At 39.5% G+C, this 18137-nt stretch overlaps 2 protein-coding genes across 4 annotated transcripts in view; one reads left to right on the top strand and one right to left on the bottom strand.

Annotated features, from left to right (window-relative positions):
• GPR146 (G protein-coupled receptor 146) overlaps positions 1-10349 on the top strand; it is a 50217-nt gene extending 39868 nt beyond the window's left edge. For 2 of the 3 annotated variants that reach the window (XM_032197944.1, XM_032197945.1), the window contains exon 3: positions 6872-10349. In XM_032197944.1, the coding sequence (XP_032053835.1) occupies positions 6916-7917 (1002 nt within the window). In that variant the 5' untranslated portion in view covers positions 6872-6915 and the 3' untranslated portion in view covers positions 7918-10349. Of the gene's footprint in view, positions 1-4200; positions 4237-6871 lie in introns of those variants that run through there. The other variant, XM_032197943.1, reaches the window with a different exon arrangement.
• C15H7orf50 (chromosome 15 C7orf50 homolog) overlaps positions 1-18137 on the bottom strand; it is a 125636-nt gene that overhangs the window by 75513 nt on the left and 31986 nt on the right. The window lies entirely within an intron of this gene.

Below are 18137 nucleotides of genomic sequence, written 5' to 3'. Positions count from 1 at the left end.
CACATTTTTTGAGCAATCTTCTATGAACTTTAAAGACAGAAGAAATTCCTTCAGTTCCCATCTGACAGAAGACACAGTTCTGAACCTGAAGACACAGTGTTGAAAAAACAGTTGCCATTACCTAAAAATGAGTTTTCCTCTTTCTTCCAAAGGAGCGCCTGAACTCGCTTGATGCTTACTGATTTGTTGACAGCAATTTGCAGAGAACTTAGTTCTGGCATGGCCTTAAATGCACTCAGATTCCCAAAGAAATGAACAATCTAAACAAAATGTGCAGCTGAAAAATTGTTAATATTTTATATTAGAGGGAATGATATGTATTTATATAGCAATAATAAAATAATATAAACAAACCGTTGAAACAGAAGCAAAAAAATTGCATTTATTTAGTGGGCTGCTACCAGGCCAGCAGCAGTAAGCAGTTTATCACAGAAGTGGGAGCTGAATGACACCGCAGCTATAAGGCAGGGTGATTTACCACAACGCTGGTGCTTATAGAATGAGAGAATAAACAACTGACGGTGGCTGCGAACATCTGCCGAACAATAAAAAGGGTCACAAAGCAAGTGAGAGGGGCCCATGGGAAGGAGCTGAATTTTGAAGTGTTCTCAAGTAGCCGTGTACTCAGTTTCTGGAAAAGCGGCGAGATGAATGAACGATGTCTAAGAATGACTTCAGAAGCATGAGCAACTGTGTCCTCACTCCACGTGTGACAGAAATACACCGTGGCTGCTGAGATGCAGGTCTTGTTGCTGGCTTGACATGCCTAAGAATGTATCCGAGGCAGCTTGGGATGTCTCTTAAGAAAGTGATAGAGAAGAGAAGAAGTGAAGAATGTAATACTGAGAACCCCTGTGAGGGGTATAATACTATACGTGTGTTATATGAGCAAACGGTGATGGGGGGTGCAGTGCTAACTGGAATGGAGCCATCACGGAGAGAGAGCAGGGAAAACAAGGGCCAGACAGATGTGAAACACAAGATTTTTGAAAAAACAGAGGAAAACGTATGTAAGCATTTACATCTGGGCGGAAGGAACTCTGAAGGACTAAGACGGGACTGAAGGGAGGCAGTAAGCTGCAAGGCTGGAAACGGGCTCACAGACTCCAATTGCGCATAGCGAAGTGGGGGTAGGCAGCAGTTGGATGGGCTGAGTCAAAGGTCAGGTTTTGTTTGTTTGTTCAAATTACTGTGCTAAAAAAAGGAGCCAAAGATAAAGGTGCAGTCAGTGGGAGGGGGTGGCCACAAGGCCTGCTGTGCCCCTGAATTCACTTGCCAGGGCTGGCAACCCTGTGCTCCCTCTGGCAGAACCGTGTTAGAAAGTGCTCAGACTGAAGGAAGAAGAAAACCACCCCTGTTCCCACTGACCTCCTCTTGCTTTTTTATTAGTACTTTTTGAACAACCAAGACAGAATGATTAATTTAATGCTACTTTATACATCATTTATTCTTGTAATTTAGTCATGGCTTCTTTCACGTTATAGTGCAGGGAATTAACTACATTATAAAATGAAACCGGTATCAATTATAAGTATACCACCTGTCAAACTGGTCAATGATTGCACCATGAAGACATAAATGATAGGGTTGGAAGAGGCCTGTTTTTCAGCCCAGCATCAAGCAGGATTTTCTTCTACACTAAGGTTAAAAGCATTTTATCTGAGCTGTATCATTATATTATAAACAATAGCAACTCAGCGACTGCACAAGGAAGGTGGATTTGGACCTTACTTGCCTGCACTGCTGCATTTTTTCTCCTCTCATCTAACCTGGGCAATCTAGTTTTACTTTTCTGTATATCCAGCCAACAACTCTTCTGTTAATCCCTATGGCATGTATGTAAACTAGTTAGCCAAAAAAAATGTCATGTTATTCAGACTTCGAGGTAACAGCAGCATGACATGGCTTTCTCTTGCGCTTGAGATTTCAGAGGGTGCTCCTCTTGAGGCCCAACTAATTGCAGGTATGCTACTTTTCAGAAATACCAATCATCCATTATTTAAATTGTTAGGGATTAATCCATAAATAATATTTAGTGCGTCACTTTCTAAAAGCACCTTACAAACCCTGATGAGTAGCTGACAATCTACTAAGTCATGGCTCATGCATATATGCACAGGTCTGGCAAAGCCCTTCAGTTCTCTCATCTTCCACCCGAACAAGCCTGTGCAGTGGAGCAAAGCTCTGTTCAGCCTTTCCTGTGCAATACTCCTTGTTTTCGGTCTCTGTACAAATTAAGAGATCCTTTGGGAACTCTAGAAGAGAAAGCGTGAATCTTAGGCCTCTTTAGAGATTTCATTTGTTGGCAACAGCTTTATTAGCTACATATGGCTTGTAATGATACTACAGCTTGTCAAAATGCATATTCAGAGGTCAGATTATCTAGGTAAAAGCTATTTCATGTATAGATGATAACTCAACAGGGCCAGTAGACTAAAGCATTTATTTTTCTAAACTGCACAGTATGAGACAGTGCTACAGTAGGATAAAGGTGTGTGTGTGTGTTTTGTTTCTTTTTACATCAAATAAAATAATCAGTGCAGAATGGTCATGCTTGAAACTGTTAACCAACCTGCTCTGCAACTTGGTGCTGCCCTATGTATTTCTGAAGAAAACAACTGATTACAGCTATGGACTCTATAGTAGAACAAAGCAGCACTTGATTTTTTTCTTACTCATTAACTGAAGTTTACTTTATGCATTTTTTCTACAATAATTTTTGCCACCAAGTGCTCTTAACTTTTTGCATGTTGTAAGACATTTTCCTCAAGTCTATGTGTAGATTTTTATCTAAATAAAATCCCCATTAATTTTTATGACATGTAAAAAAACTGGCTTCCATCCAGCTATCCAAGCTTTAGAAGTACTTCTATGCTAATACCTTGCCTACTTTGCTGTTTCCCCAGCGAACTTCGGATGATTAAAGTCCTTCTGAAGTTTTGAGGCAGCCAAGACTGGATGGCACAGTCTGTAACACAGTTATTCATGGCATGTTTAATTTTGTCTGTGGACTACATATCAAAAAGAAATATATGAATCCTCTGCTATTTAGGAGCTACAGTGGCTTTACAACATTCATAGCGAATTGTTAGGTATGGAACAAGAAGCACTGACCTTGTCTATAAAAACAAACTGCACTGAAAAGGGCAACTCAACACAGACTAACCATTTTTAGCGTTTCTCTGGTGTTTACCCCATAACACCTGCTTAATTTAATTTTTAATTAGTGGATTTTTTTTTGCTGTTTATTTGCTGCAGAATGAGAACTCAGAATCTCTAAATATAAGGTAAATGGTTTAGGAAAATGGGGGCAGCTCTCAGTTTCAGTTGTCACTATCCATTAAACTATACTTTGATGGAGGAAGCGACTTCAGTTTGTGAGCCTGAGGAGTTCTCATACGACCAACAAAACATCCACAGTACACAGTTCAATATGCAATAAACTATCAACCTACAGCGCAAAACTTTTCAAAAGACAGCATGGACATGCTTCATTTTAAGGATAGAGAGTACATACATCATTAATTGTGTGTGGCATGAATACTGAGCACAACCCGCTGTTCAACTTACCAAAAAAAGGAGACAGCGCGGAATCCCTAACACCATCACAAAGTGAGGACCGGTCTTATTTTAATCCCTCTTCTCAACACCAAAGCCATCTCCACATTCAAACACCCAGAAACTCGTCTCCCTACCTGCTACAAGTCACCTTTGTAAAGCAGGACAAGCACTTGGGTGATTCTTAACATGGGTGACTCTGCCTGTTCAGGATGTATCGCCTAGAAAACTGAAACCTCAACGCTGTATATTCTTACCACAGGTTAAAAATAAAGCACATGCTCTTGCCCAAGAGCTGTAGGTGGCAGGGAAGGGGCTCTCAAACGTCCCCATCTGATACTCCCCTGCCAGCTTTGCTCACTGCTGCAGCCCCAGCATTGCCCGCCGTGAATGTGAAGCCCCGAGGCTGAGCGCACCCCAGCAGCTCGCTCGGCTGCCAGCCCGGCCTCTCACTTCTGGAAAAAAAGGGCTGTAAACAGCGAAAGGGAGGGGCCTGGCGGTGCACAAACTTGTGAGTAAGTCACCGGGGGAAAAACAAGTGCAGCGTGCGGCGCGCCGTGGGGCGGCAGGCGATGTGCCCCCGGAGAAGAAGGCCGAGGCATCTCGTCAGGCTCCCCTCATCGCAGACGGGGCGCCTGCGGGTCCCGCGGCACGGAGGAACGTGAGATGGAGCGGGAGGTAAGAGGGCCGCGAGCAGCGGGCAGGAGGACTCGCCTTCCTCTCGGTTCCACCTTTCAAGTCCTGACCTTGATTCGCAGTCTGATAAAAGCGTAAACCCGGCCGAAACGAGAGGGGGAAGCGTTTGGGGCTGGCTGAGCCAGAAGGCAGTACAAACACAAGCACCGCAGCATCGGCTTCCGCGACGCAGCCACGCCGGGGCTGAGAAGGTGCCCGGCGCTGGAGAAGCGCTCGGTTGGGGTTTCTGGAGAGCTCCTGCCCCTGAAGCATGGCGAGGCCCTGGCCAGGCTGCGGCTGGAGGCCGGGGCTGCCTCTGTGGCAGGAGCTGGCGAGCCGTGGGCTGAGCACCCGCACAGATGAACGCTGTGTTAGAGGGACATCAGCAGTAGGAACTTTGCCTGGCATCGTCCAGAAGTTGCTAACAAGGTCTCTTCAGAAAGTACTTTTAACAGGGATTTCATTTTTGCTTGTTTCTGAGGTAAGATCTGTAAGATTTCGTAACATTACTGTCGGACAAGTCTCCTACCGCTGCTGTCATTAAAATTGAACTTATTTACCTGCAGTTAGAGGAGTTGGGTAAAAAGGGGTAATTACTACAAACAACTGGGACACGAGACATCCCACCACGCTGTAAAATATAAAGCTTAGCAGCAAAGAGTGCTGATCTCCTTCTGAGACAATACACAGGCAGGTAGTCTGTGGCTGATGTAATTCAGTCTGGAGTAATCGAAGTTACGTGCTTAAGGATAAACCTGCATAATGGAATTACGTGATTGTATCCGTGCCGGTGCTTAGTCACCCTTGCGCTCACTGTAATGCATATATTTGCAATACCTCGTTCCAGTCTGCTGCTTTGGCTGAATTAAGCCTTAGCAGTTCAATGAGACATAATTTTGGTCACCTTCAACTGGGCACGGCAGCTTGTCTTTTCCTTTTTTAAAGATTTGAAAACAACAGATTCTTCCTGAAAATGAACTGGGTTGCTTTCAGTGATAAAAAAAAAGAGTATGAGGATTGAAAGGCACCATGATGATATTAGAGTTTGTACACCTATGCAATACTACAGCTAGAGAACTGATTTGAGAAAACAAACAAAAGCAAGTTTTTCCACAGAGGTGAAGGAAAGCTTTGAATACATCAGAACTGTATCTTGCACTACTGCCACAGAAGTCCCTTACCTGAGAAAATTCAATATATGACAGTGGAATAAAAGTGTGTTTGGCCAGCTAAAATGACTGCATTTTAGCCTGATATCTGGCATGGACTGTGGTATTTAGAAAAAAAAATACACACCAAGTAATTGCAGCAGGAAATAAAAATGGAACCTGACATGATTCTGGAACAAATCCTGTACTTCAGCTAAGTGTCAAAGGATTAGCGCTAGAGAGATGGAACCGTGGAAGATCTGATGTTTACAAAACCCATACTGTATCATTTAGGCATATGGTTCACTGAGTGTAGCATGCTGTCTAGTAACATTCATTGTAATTGCACAACGTTTATTGTGGATTTGATTAAATCTTGTTCTCTCTCTGGAAAGAATGCATTTATTTGTACTTATGCTTTTCTATATGTGCTGAAAGGAAAGAGCAAACAATGCTGCATATCTGATGATCTGAGGCTACGCTTGACATGGGAAATCACCTGCCACATAAATTCCACATTGTCCCAGAAATGTCCTGGCAGGAATAATACCCATGATTTTAAGGCTTTGAATGTTTTCAGTTGTGTTTTAGAGATTACTTATTTTTGCGCTTTGGAAAGAGACTTTTCATGATTGCTTTGAGAAGTCCACTGATTTCAGTTAAAATGTTATCTCTTTTCTGATGATAAAACAAAGATAGCTGGACAATGACTACTGACATTAGCATACTTTTTAAAGAATTCAAGCTATTTTGAGAGGAAATGATAACTAATTCTTGCCTTTTTGGAAAGCCAGGCTGCACCAATATTAGGTTCCCTAAACTACAGAGGTCCATTGTTTTTTCAGAACTAAATGGTTACAGAAGTCTGAATACAAACAGACCTGCTAAAAAAAAAAAAGTCTCCACCTCAATTCCAAGTTTCCTCTAGTCTTTGTTAGCTTTATCAGTGACACAAAATATATTCATCATACTGCCTTGGATGTGCCTCTTAGGAAGCTCTCTAAGAGAGGTTATTTGTATTTACCACATAACACCATAGAGAATTCCATTCCCCATCTTATTGCTGAGATTTGTAGTTCCTCTTGTATTCTTCAGCAAATACTTTAACATTGTATTAGATACATTAAAGGCACTGTTTCATAATTTTTTAAAAAGTACTTATGTTCATATATTACACCAGTATTTCTTTTAAAGATGTACAGCTTATGGTTTACTTTTGTTGAATATCCTGTATCAACTCATTCACCACTAATTTCATTTTAAAAAATTAAAACTTTTGTACATTTATTTACTAGTCCCCTGACATTTTGATTCATATATTACTTTCTTACAGATTAATAAGATGAAAAGGCATTTCAGTCACTGACCTGAAATAGATCAGTTACATGAACGGTGTGATCTTCATCTTTAAAATGTTTTCTTCATACAACATTCCATTTCACTTACAATGTAATATTTCAATACTACTTTTACTATTTCTCTCTCCACAGGAAAGCTGGTAACCAGCAGAGAAGATAAAAGAGCTAAAATCACTATGTGGAGCTGTGAAACCTTAAACAGTACCGAGAACAGTGAGGACCAGCATCTCTGCCATGACTTCCACTTTGTGCTTTCCATCTTGTCCCTACTCTACCTCATTATATGTTTCCCAATTAGCCTTTGCTACAATGGCTTGCTGGTCCTGGTTAATCTGTATAACAAAGCAACTATGACGATGCCAGATGTTTACTTCGTCAACATAGCCATTGCCGGTCTCATCATCAACACCCTGGCACCAATGTACCTTCTAGGTCTTGCCAATACAAAATGGGCCATCTGGAATTCTAACAACGAAGTTTATATCACCTTGCTTATTTTATTCAACGTCTCATCTTTAGTTACCATGTACTCTACGACGTTACTCAGTCTGGACTACTACATTGAACGCGCTCTACCTAGAACTTATATGTCAAGTGTGTACAACACCAAGCACGTCTGTGGATTCATATGGGGTGGAGCCATGCTGACAAGTTTCTCATCTCTTCTGTTCTACGTCTGCAATCACGTATCCACTAAAATAATTGAATGTTCCAAGATGCAGAACAAAGAGGCAGCAGATGCCATCATGGTCTTTATCGGGTATGTTGTACCAGCTGTCGCGGTACTCTATGCACTTATATTGATCTTGCGAATACGCAAAGAGGCTACACCACTGGATCAAGACACTGGACGATTAGATCCGTCAGTGCACAGGCTTTTGATTGCCACAGTCTGTACACAGTTCACCTTATGGACACCCTATTATGTTACCCTTTTGGTAAGCACATTTACTTATGCACAAGGAAGATTTGCAGATGAAAATTACAGTCGAATATTACATTTTACCAAGATTTTATCCAAATTCTTGGCTTTCTCAAGCAGCTTTGTAATGCCTCTGCTCTACAGATACATTAACAAAAACTTTCCTAACAAACTACGACGTTTGCTTAAAAAGATACACTGTGGAAATCAAGGGTGTTCACACGAACGCACAGTGGTACAGCAAGTTATGACATAGGCAAAAAAAAAAACCCTGGTGCTGTTACTGCAGGACATAGTATACCAGCATACCAGCACTCAGACTGCCACTGCTGTGTGGGCACCCAAAGTCACTGATGTGACAGTCCCAACCAGGAGACTTGAAGGAGCCTTCAATTAATGAAACAGTCTTAATTTTCAAATAGTTAATTATTTGCTGAGATCTTGTAAGACTCTGGCCTATGTGCTGTAATTCCTGTGACACCTAATATTTTCAGTGCACTGAACTGGTTACAAAGCGTAAGCTCTGTCTTCATCATTCTAATATTCTTGTCTGAAGAAATCGCTAAACAGTTTATTGAAGTACTGACCGAATACACAGCACCTTGTATCTTGTAGAGGAAAAGGTATTACCTTATTTTCTGTACAAAGAAGTAACAGTGCTATTCTTGATGAAGTAAATAGTATTTTTCAATGAAGATGATATAATGATCTTTACTAAAGATCATATTATCCAATTATACATGTCCAAATAGTAAATGTTAATTATAAATTAAATTATTTAATTTCTTTCTCCATCACTGAATTCCCTCTAAAAGATCTCTAATTTACTATTTTCAGAAATTATATTCTCACACAAACTAACCTAAGTTTTTAACATGTGCGGTAAATCATTTTTTTCCTAGATATAACAATTAACAAAAACTTGTTTATTCTTCCAGTGCTTTGTTGGCATCCTAAGACATTTCAAGAATTCAGAAATATTTATTAACTAATTCTAGGGGAACTGAGAGATGTTTATCCCACATATTAAAATGAAGGACACAGTGGTTTACAAAGTTAAATAAAAATTCAAGTAGTAAAGAACGTCTGGCTAAGTGTTATGGTCCACATATGTTCATGTAACAAGAGTAATTGTCTTAAAAATAAATATGTTTATGATTAACATTTTGTATTTTCAAGGGATATGTTTGCAACAAATCAATTGAAATCTCTTTAATCTAGGGCATCACTGGAAGTTTGGAAACCATACAAAATCCTTCAATACTTACAAGATTTTAAAATGGGAGTCATAGGTATAAATTCCAGTCAAGATCAGCTTTTTGCTGACCTGTGAAAAATGGACTGCCTCCCAATGTGATTCTTGAATACACAGTAAAAGTATAGTTTCTGTATTTCACAATGGGGATGAAGAAATCCAATCCAGATTGCCAAATTCTACAGTTCAGAGTGTATGAAATACATGAGAAATACAAACGTTGCTGCAGGAAAAAAAAACTCAAGTTACTCACAATAGCAAACTGAATTGCTGCCCCCGTAGCTGTTGCTGCGTTCTTAATAATGGACAGGGTAGAAGTTAAACTGATATTCTCCCACCAGCCTGGGGACAGCGAGGCATCTTTGTCACTGGCCCTGCAATAAATCATTTAATTACTTCATCCATCACAACACAGCTTACTCCACATGACTTCAATCAACAACTGTGGCATGTTGAGCCTCTGGTATGGAAAAACCATGGAGTTGAAACAGAATTAAACCTTTTCCATTGCACGATCTTATCTCATAATTGACCCTAATTTATCAGCATGGAGACATGCTTCAGTTTTACGTGGGAAGGGGATAAGGAACAGTCTTTTCAGATCTTCCTTCTTTTCAGTGTTACCCAAGCCATTTGTTCCCACAGCCATTTTTGCTTATCTGATTCATATACAATCATCCCTTAAGTTACCAACATCCCAGTGGAAGACTTTAGTTTTCAAGAGCATTTCATATCTTAGTGAATCTGGTTAACCCTTAGAACCCTATACAGTAAGTCATTTATTTCGGTGGTGGTTTCTCCCTGTGAAAGCTAGCCAGCACAATTACACCACTTTACTTCATAGCTTTAGCCTGCTGATTAAAACCACGTCAAGGAAGGAAGCCTTTCCTTATCACCGTGTCCAATTCACACACTGATTTATGCCTCTATGCCAACACAATACTGGCTTTTTTTTTTGGAAACCATTGGGTTTTTGTTTTGTTTCTTCTCTTAACTTGAGAGGTTCTAACTATTGCGAGCTACACTCACTGTAAGCATTCAAGCACTCACTTCCACCCAAGTTCCTCAGAAACCTTTCCTTGGAACCATTGAACAAATAGGCTCTTCATCCTACCCGAGGGACCCCAGGCTCCCTAAAGCATCACGTTAAATCTCTCACGTAAAAGCTGTTAAAGAAATTCTGACCCATTACGCAGGAAGACGAATTCCAGCCGGGAGGAACTGGCTTATCTGGTGTGAGTGGATGATCCCAGAACTGGGACCCTGCCAGGACAGAGGGGCTGAGCAGGCAGCACTAGGGGCAAGTTTAACTCGTATGCTGCTTTCTTGCTTCCATTTCTCCCTTCTCCTACGACACCTTACTTTCTGTGCCTCACGGACTGTTGCATTTATTTCTGTTTCCTTCTCCCCGCACTAAATTCCTGGTTTCAGATCATGTCTCTCATCATCTTTCTTCATTTTTTTTCCTCAGCTTTTTCAGTTCTCTATCTAAATGTGCTATTTTATTTAATTTTTATTTTGCTCCTCTGCTGCCTTTCATGCTTGGTCCTTTACACTTGAGACTGTGCACCACTCACATTTAGCTGCTAGACTAACTCTGTCACGCCGACACAAATTCCACCCAGTGATTTGACATTACAAATGGAACCGCTCAGAAAAATGGAAGCTGCTACTCGTGATGGAGAAAGAGCAAGTTTTATATAATTTACCCCTGAAGCCTCAATTGTGATTTTTTTCCTAAAGATCCTTCTTTAGAAAGATCAGAGTTGAGCAGCAGAGCTGAGTATGCTTGTGTGTATCCTTGATAATACATTAAATGTGATGGCAATCATGTAGGCAAACAGGTTTTATATTTCAATGAACAAAACTGATACAAACTCAGATTTTTAAGAGTTAATTTGGTATATTAGTTGCCTCAAAGAAACTGTGCCATGCAACTGACTGCTACTGTAAGGAAATTCAGAACTTAATTTCAGTGCCCTCACATGGTATCTCTTCAAAAGCAATATCCCACAAAGCAAAAACTTTGCAATATTTATATAAAAACAGTACATGAGCAAGTACATTAAAATACTCAAGGAAATGAACAGTAACATAACTATAGAGGAACTTTTATGAGCAAATCTTTAACATACCAAGTTCTCAAGAACGGGTCCTTTTCCATTTCAATACCCGAAGGTTTCTGGTAACTTTGTAAATAGGGGCTTGTCTATTTTGCTTTTAATTAAATATGAATAAAATACTGTATATATGCAAGATAAAAATCAGCCTACTGATGTAAAAAGAATTTGCAAAGAATTTATTAAATTATTTCTCAAAGTGTATCATTTAAATGTAAACCTCTGAACAGTAAGGTGTACTGTATGTTTCTGTGTGTATATACTGTACATTAGAAAGAAAGCACTACTTAAGTGCCATTATTAACAGTGTTATTTTCTCACAAAATTAAACTTAATATTTGAGATGATCTATGGCTTATAGCCCTCTTCCTGACTATCCAATTAAGTCAAATCAGTGAACTAACAAAGATGTTTGTCTCTGCTTCTGCTGAAGGTACTAATGTAGCTAGTTTAAAACAGTTTCATGTTGCTTCACCTAGCAGGGGCCCTGGCTTCCAAAGTTTCCATCTGAGAATCAAGCTGAGGTGGTCTCTGAAGGCACAATGTTCGGTTAAGGAAAGAAAGTGACCAACCACTAGAAAATTTCTGGTTCTACTTAAAACAAAGAGCTGTGGTCTTCCTTGTTATATCAAAAAACTACAGGAATGGACTTCAGGCAAAGCTTCACAAAGAAACTACTGGCTCATAAGACTTAATAAAAAATATTAAAGCCTATGTGGTCAGTAAGAGGTGTGATTTTTGGGGGTCCTTCTTGATAGAAAGCCTGTTGTAGACAAGGTTAAACCTGTGCTGCTTCACTGAATCACAACATCATAAGCTGCATGACTTGGATGTCAAACCAGGCATGTTAAATTATCAGATTTTCTAGGTCATAATTTTTACATCATTAAAATCTAATTATGCATTGGCATGAAGTTAGCTGCGAATGAAGGTAAAAAGGCACACACGCCCCAGCTTTTTTCAGCATAAAGAATCCTGCAACTCATGGGCCAGTAATTTGTGCCAGAAATACAGGGCTGGTGACTAACGCGTACGTTGGCCATGTCCTTGTCGCTTCCTCCTCTCTCTGCTGTCACAACTGAGATGTTGGAAATCAGCTCCCTGCAGAAATTGGTTCCCTGAAGAACTTAATATAACCACCAATACGTCTGACACCCCAAAGAAAACTTAGCTCTAGGAGGGTAATATGCTCCGTCATACATTTATTACTGCACATAACCAGAGACCAGCCACCATGGATCAGTTAGTTAACACAACATATGAAAATATTTTCTTGGGTGTACTTTCAAAGTTATTAATTAGTTCCCTTTGAATTTTCTGTAAAGCATAAGATGATGACATGTAAAAGTAAACTACTTTAAATGGTTATTGGTACATTCCTTGTAGAAAAAAACAGGCCAAGGCACTACTTCTGGGTGTTGTCTCAGTGAAAAATAAATCAAAATGCTAACCGTGCAAAATGGGAGTGTAATATTTTATTGCTTAGTCAAAGACTAGTATCAGATAAGATGCCTTTACTTCCACACAAAGGCTTAAAGAGTATTTTCTATTACTCTTATTGGAGAACATCTCTAAGCAGAGTAGTGACTTTCTGATGCTTCATTCCTCAGACCTTTCTGATATAACCATTACACTTAACGAGACAGGCTGTATTTAACATCTTGGTCAGTTGAACTCCCTTTATACAACATAGAGGGGAAGGGTTTTGAATGAGAATGCAGCTCCATGAGAAGTTCACAAGCCTACAGTTTCGAGAAGAGTGAATGAACTACGTAAATGCAAGTAACCTCAGCTGATCGGGTACAAGCAAGCAAGTCAACAAGGTTACACTAGGGCCTGCCAGACCAACACAGCATCAGAATCAGCCCTTTTCTGTCAATGCAGAGAGATTTTGGTGAAGACAACTACAGTTTGGAACAGTCACAGGAACTATCAAATAGGAAGAGAAGCCCCAAGGATACCACAAAAATATGACACCTGTACCAAAAAAGGGGAAAGAACACACATAAAAAAAAAGGTTTGATGTTTTTTTTTGTGTGCGTGTGTGTGTGTGCTGTGGATATGTACTTAGCTGAAAACTTACTTACCAATGCTCATTAGAAACAAAAGCAGGAGAGTGGCCAGGCTGGAGACCTTCTCATGAGCTGTATGCTGCAGTGGCACAGTTTGGGAAACCGAAAACAAAGGCAGAGCCTGGCTAAGTGCCACTCTCAGCTCTTCTGCTAAGTCAGGACTTCAAGAAGGACTGACTTTTGCCTAAGTTTCTGCAGCTGTAAGGTGCTCAACACACTGATGAATCTGAAACATATGCTCTAAGATTAATTTTTACAGCTTTTGGTGAGCGAAACCTTGTGTATTTCTTAACTATATCATGCAAGAGTTTTTCCAAGCAAAAGCAACCTAAATGTACAAAAACAGCTGTGCAGACTGCCATGGCAACAAATTTGAACTGTGAAATGTTTCCTCTGTTGTATTTCCTTTAACTTTCCATCATACATCAAAACACTTGGACATATTCTGAATACATTCTCTTCCCATCAGGAGCACAGTGGATTTATTATCTGTGTTGTCATTCTACCTTCTTCCCACCAAGTCTTTTCCTTACCTGGGAAGTCTGCGTGATTTTCTTATATTCCTCCCTTCTAAAGAACTGGCACTTTTAAGTACATTTACAAAAATAGGCAAAGCTACTTATAGTCTATAGCGGACAGTTCTTGTATTGTTACAAACCATGACAGGAAAAGATTTTTAAAATACCAGACTCTTATCAGAGCATTTATGATTAAATATACAAATGTCTACCCCCCCCCCCCCCAATATAAATAAATAAATAAATAAATAAATAAATAAATAAATAAATAACGGAAAGGGAAAAAAAAAGGGGGGGGGAGAAAAGAAAGAAAAACCTTCCTACTAAAAGTTTTGTAAAACAAAAAAGCATTCTCTTTCCTCTTTCCAGTTATTAAGTAGTTGATGATGCATTATATGAAGACATAAATAAGCAAGAGCATAAATACTCCCAACTCAGAGGCCTGGAGAGAAGACCAACAGGAAGAGGAACAGGTTTAGAATTAGAGCTGTGCTGCAGGAAATGTACCTGTAAGGATACCCAGAGCCAACAGGAGGAGTAGTTCTGCTATCAAAATACAGACAGATTCTCATCTCCGTCTGAACTAAACCTTCAAAAACATGTAATTAATCCCCTATCTTAGTGTTTTTACCACAAATCCCACTGATACCAGTAGGAGGTTTTCTACTTATCACTTGTATGTTACTAATTAGAAAAAAAACAAAAGGTATAATTCTTGCATCAACATTTGTATATTTAAGCTAAAATTCATCTTTAAGTTGGTAAACTTTCCAAGACTGTTTCTTAACTCAGCTCCAAAAAACCTTTAAAAGACTTTTGATGTTAATCCTGGCATCAGGTTCTCAAAACTGTTTTAGAAACTCCATCTGGTGGTCACTAGCAGAACACTCTCGCAGCTCACAACTGCAGTAAGATCTGTAAAACCATTAAAAGGATTTAAGTTAATCATTGGAAAAAAAAAATCCGTTCCAATTTCTGGTTAAACACAAATATGTACTAGCTGGTTTTGTCCGCAAGCACATGTCATGGCAAAATTAAGCACAGCTTCTACAACAAACGCTGCTGTGAGGACGAGGTACATGAGAGAAAATTCTGTTGCAAGAAACCTCAACAATGGTTAACTTTACTTTTGAAGCTAACAGAAGGCTTTTAACCAGACTATTAAGTCTGATTATTCACAAAAAAAAAAGAAATATTTATTAAAAAAAAGCATATGTTTCTTGTACTTTTTGTGAAACATCTGGTACTAGTCACTGTGGTTGACAAGATGCTCGGAGATCAAAGGAAGTGCCATTCCCATTCAGCTCCAGAGCATTGTAATTCTTTCTAATTAAGTTATGGTTTCACTAGTTTGCAATGAAATAGATTTCATACATAATTAATACAGAAGTTTCTGATTTTTTTCAGGTCAGCCTATGTACAATTAAATAATCATTCTAGCACCTGCAGCGTTACGCAGAGCCCAGCTCTTTTATGAAAGTTGCCGTTAGGAAAAAGGTTTTTTCCATCCTTTTTTAGCGTATTATTTGGAAATAAAGCAATTTTTGAGCTCTCACGGGTGAGGTACCTAGGTGATCTACCCATAACAAGGAATAATGGAATCATTACTGTGTAGTAATAATAATAAAATACTATTTATAAAACAGCTTACATTACAAACAATGCCCAGATAAGCCAATATAAAATCACTAATGGCAAATCATGGGTGAGCAATCCTGAGGCAGCAATCATGCAGCGCAGAGCATGGCTTTTCAAGAATAAGAGGAAGAAATGTTGATTGACCAGCCTCTGAGGCATAGCTAATTATTAATACCACTGCTTATGTATCCACATCTCCAGCCTGTGCTTTTTTAACCCCATCGAAGCAGACAGTTCAAGCAGAGCCCACAAAATGATCAAATTTTACAAATTCACATAGACCACCTGATTCTAAAATTCATCTATAAGCAAAACTACATTAACTTTTCAAACCATCAATTCCTGCTTTTGCGTACAAGCTCCCTTGGTGTTTTGTTTTGATGTTTTATCTAAAAGGCCCAAAGTTCCATACTCCTTTAATCAAGGACACAAATTTGCTTGCTGTTAAGTAGCAAAAGACAAAACTTCCATTCAAATGAAAAGCAAAGCATTTCACAAGTACAGTTATACAGAGTGAATGTCAACTGGGCATCAATATAACAAAAGGCTTATAATAGATGCTCAGAAAAAAAAGAAAAAAAAGGTGATTTGTTGTTTTCTTTCCCTCTCTGGGAATCTTGAGTCACTGCATCGATACAAGAAGCCCTAAGGTGCTCAAATGCCACCACAGAAGCTTCCAGCCTGCAAGCTCAGCCTTTGAATACAGCATCAAGGCACCTCTAACCACCCAGGCTCTGCGGCTAATATCCCACACCAGTTATTTTTTTGTTAGATAATTACACTAGAGGAAAAAATCAGATGGAAATACACAGTGGTTTGTGAAAAATATCTCTGGCAATGAACGTTGACTATTTCTCAATTCGAAATTCCAGTAACACGCCAGTTGCTTTTCATTACAGAGCACTGGGAGCGGGCAGCGACAGCCACTGAGTACTCCAAAACACTCCTCTACACAGGGGGAAACTTGCCTTAATAACCCTACAGCAAAAAGTACCTTACATTGGCATCTCCATAGCACTTAGCTGGAGGGATGTGCATTACTCCAGAAGATGCTCAGACTGAAACCTCCGTATTTCAGTGTCTCACAAGTCAGTAGTGTTGGACTGTGCCTGTTACAGAACACAGGTAAGTTTCTCATCTGGCATACATACGTAAGAGAAAGGGATTCCACTTCAAATTAAACCTACCATCAAGGATCCGTATCCTGCGGAAGACATCAGTAACACAGGACAATTAAGAGAAATGCTAAGTTTTTGGTCAAAAGCAAAGCAGCTCTCATCTGCTTTCTTTACGAGATCATTGCCCACCCGGTACCAGATACATTTATTTTGCCATAGGACCAATAAGCTGGGTCAAAAACCAAGCAAGACTTTTGCCAACAGCAGCACACTACAGGTAGCTCTTGGAATTGTGAATGTTATTGGCCAACCCTTAATACTGTCATAGCCAGTTTGTTTTGCAGTTTTTACAGCTAAACACTACTTCGTTTTGCCACTGCTCTCATGACTCGTGCCCTGTGATCGTTTAAGCAAACTGAACTGTTCTATTGTTTAAGAAAGGACACAGCTGATTTTACAACAGCAGTATCTTGCTTTTCTTTTAGTAATGCATCAACTGTGAAAACAACTGCACAATGAGCTGCTGATAAAACACTCTGTTAAGATGCCTATCAGCGTAGTCTAAAAGGAATAAGGAATATGGACCTGGCAAACCTTGATTTTCTAAACTCTGTTCCTGTTACAGCTTTCCTTTTATTTCATCAGCTTGGAAGAACGTATTTCTCAGCAGTCCTCCACCAGTAAAATGAGGATGTTTTCTGAATCTATGTACACATCCTGAAATTGTAACGTGCTACTTGCTCCCAATTCGAAGTACAATAAGCATTCTTCCCTCTAAATAAACCTGAGTGATAACACTTACTACAGGTTTCAAGGTACAGAATAATGTTTATAAATGTGAACATAATTTTCAAGATGGAAGCTCTCTCTTAATTTTATTTTTTTTAAGATGGGAGGTGTAAGAAATAACTTTCTGTTTTTGTTTTTCTGATTCTATTTTATTTTCTTTCTTGCTAGAGGACAACCTCGCTCTGAGCTTCTCTTTTACTACAGTGAGCCTCGTCAGAAAAGCACTTACTGAAAAACAGGAAATGCAGTCTTAACACTGATGTGCTAAGGCTTATCTTCACTTGAGTTACTTCTTGTTCACTGACTGCTAATTAACTCTGAATAATTTAAACCTTTATGAAGGGTAGTTTGAATAATCCTGAAAATTTTGGTGCAGATGTTGGTTCTCCTGTAGTTTACTAATAACCCCAAAAGGTGCAGTAAAATATCTTTACGTACACCCACCCAGTGCAACCCGCAAAAGTACAAACCCCAGCTGGTCGCTGGTGGTCCTCAGCCAAAAATTGAGCCAAGCAGAGGAGATCAATCCAGGAGGAGACTGGAAAGGAGATCAAGTGCCCATCCAGAGCACTTTAGTGGAAAGCAGCAACAAACTGATGCCAAAGCTGCTCAGCATAAGCACACAATTCATTCTAGAGCCTAAAAAGTCAATTTAGTACCCTCCAGACGAGGACCAAATACTTTCTGAAATTTTCTTGCAATTTCCAGAACAATAAGTTGGTTGTTTACATAGTTCAGTGTGTTCTCCACACAGCCAAGTCCTAGAAAGAATAAGGTGACATTTCAAATTTGTATCTTTCATGGAAAATCAACAGTAAAAAAATATTTGCCTGACTTGCATGCTTAATGCATTTTTTCTTTGTCCTTGTTAACTGTATAAAGCTGATAGCAACAAAAGGAACCTGGATTTGGGTACACCTTAAACCCAAATGCCATATACCCAACAGGTACACCACACAGCCAGCT

This window comes from Aythya fuligula, chromosome 15 (assembly GCF_009819795.1).
Source record: "Aythya fuligula isolate bAytFul2 chromosome 15, bAytFul2.pri, whole genome shotgun sequence".
Taxonomy (NCBI): Eukaryota; Metazoa; Chordata; class Aves; order Anseriformes; family Anatidae; genus Aythya; species Aythya fuligula.
This window is presented reverse-complemented; position numbering and strand designations above follow the sequence as displayed.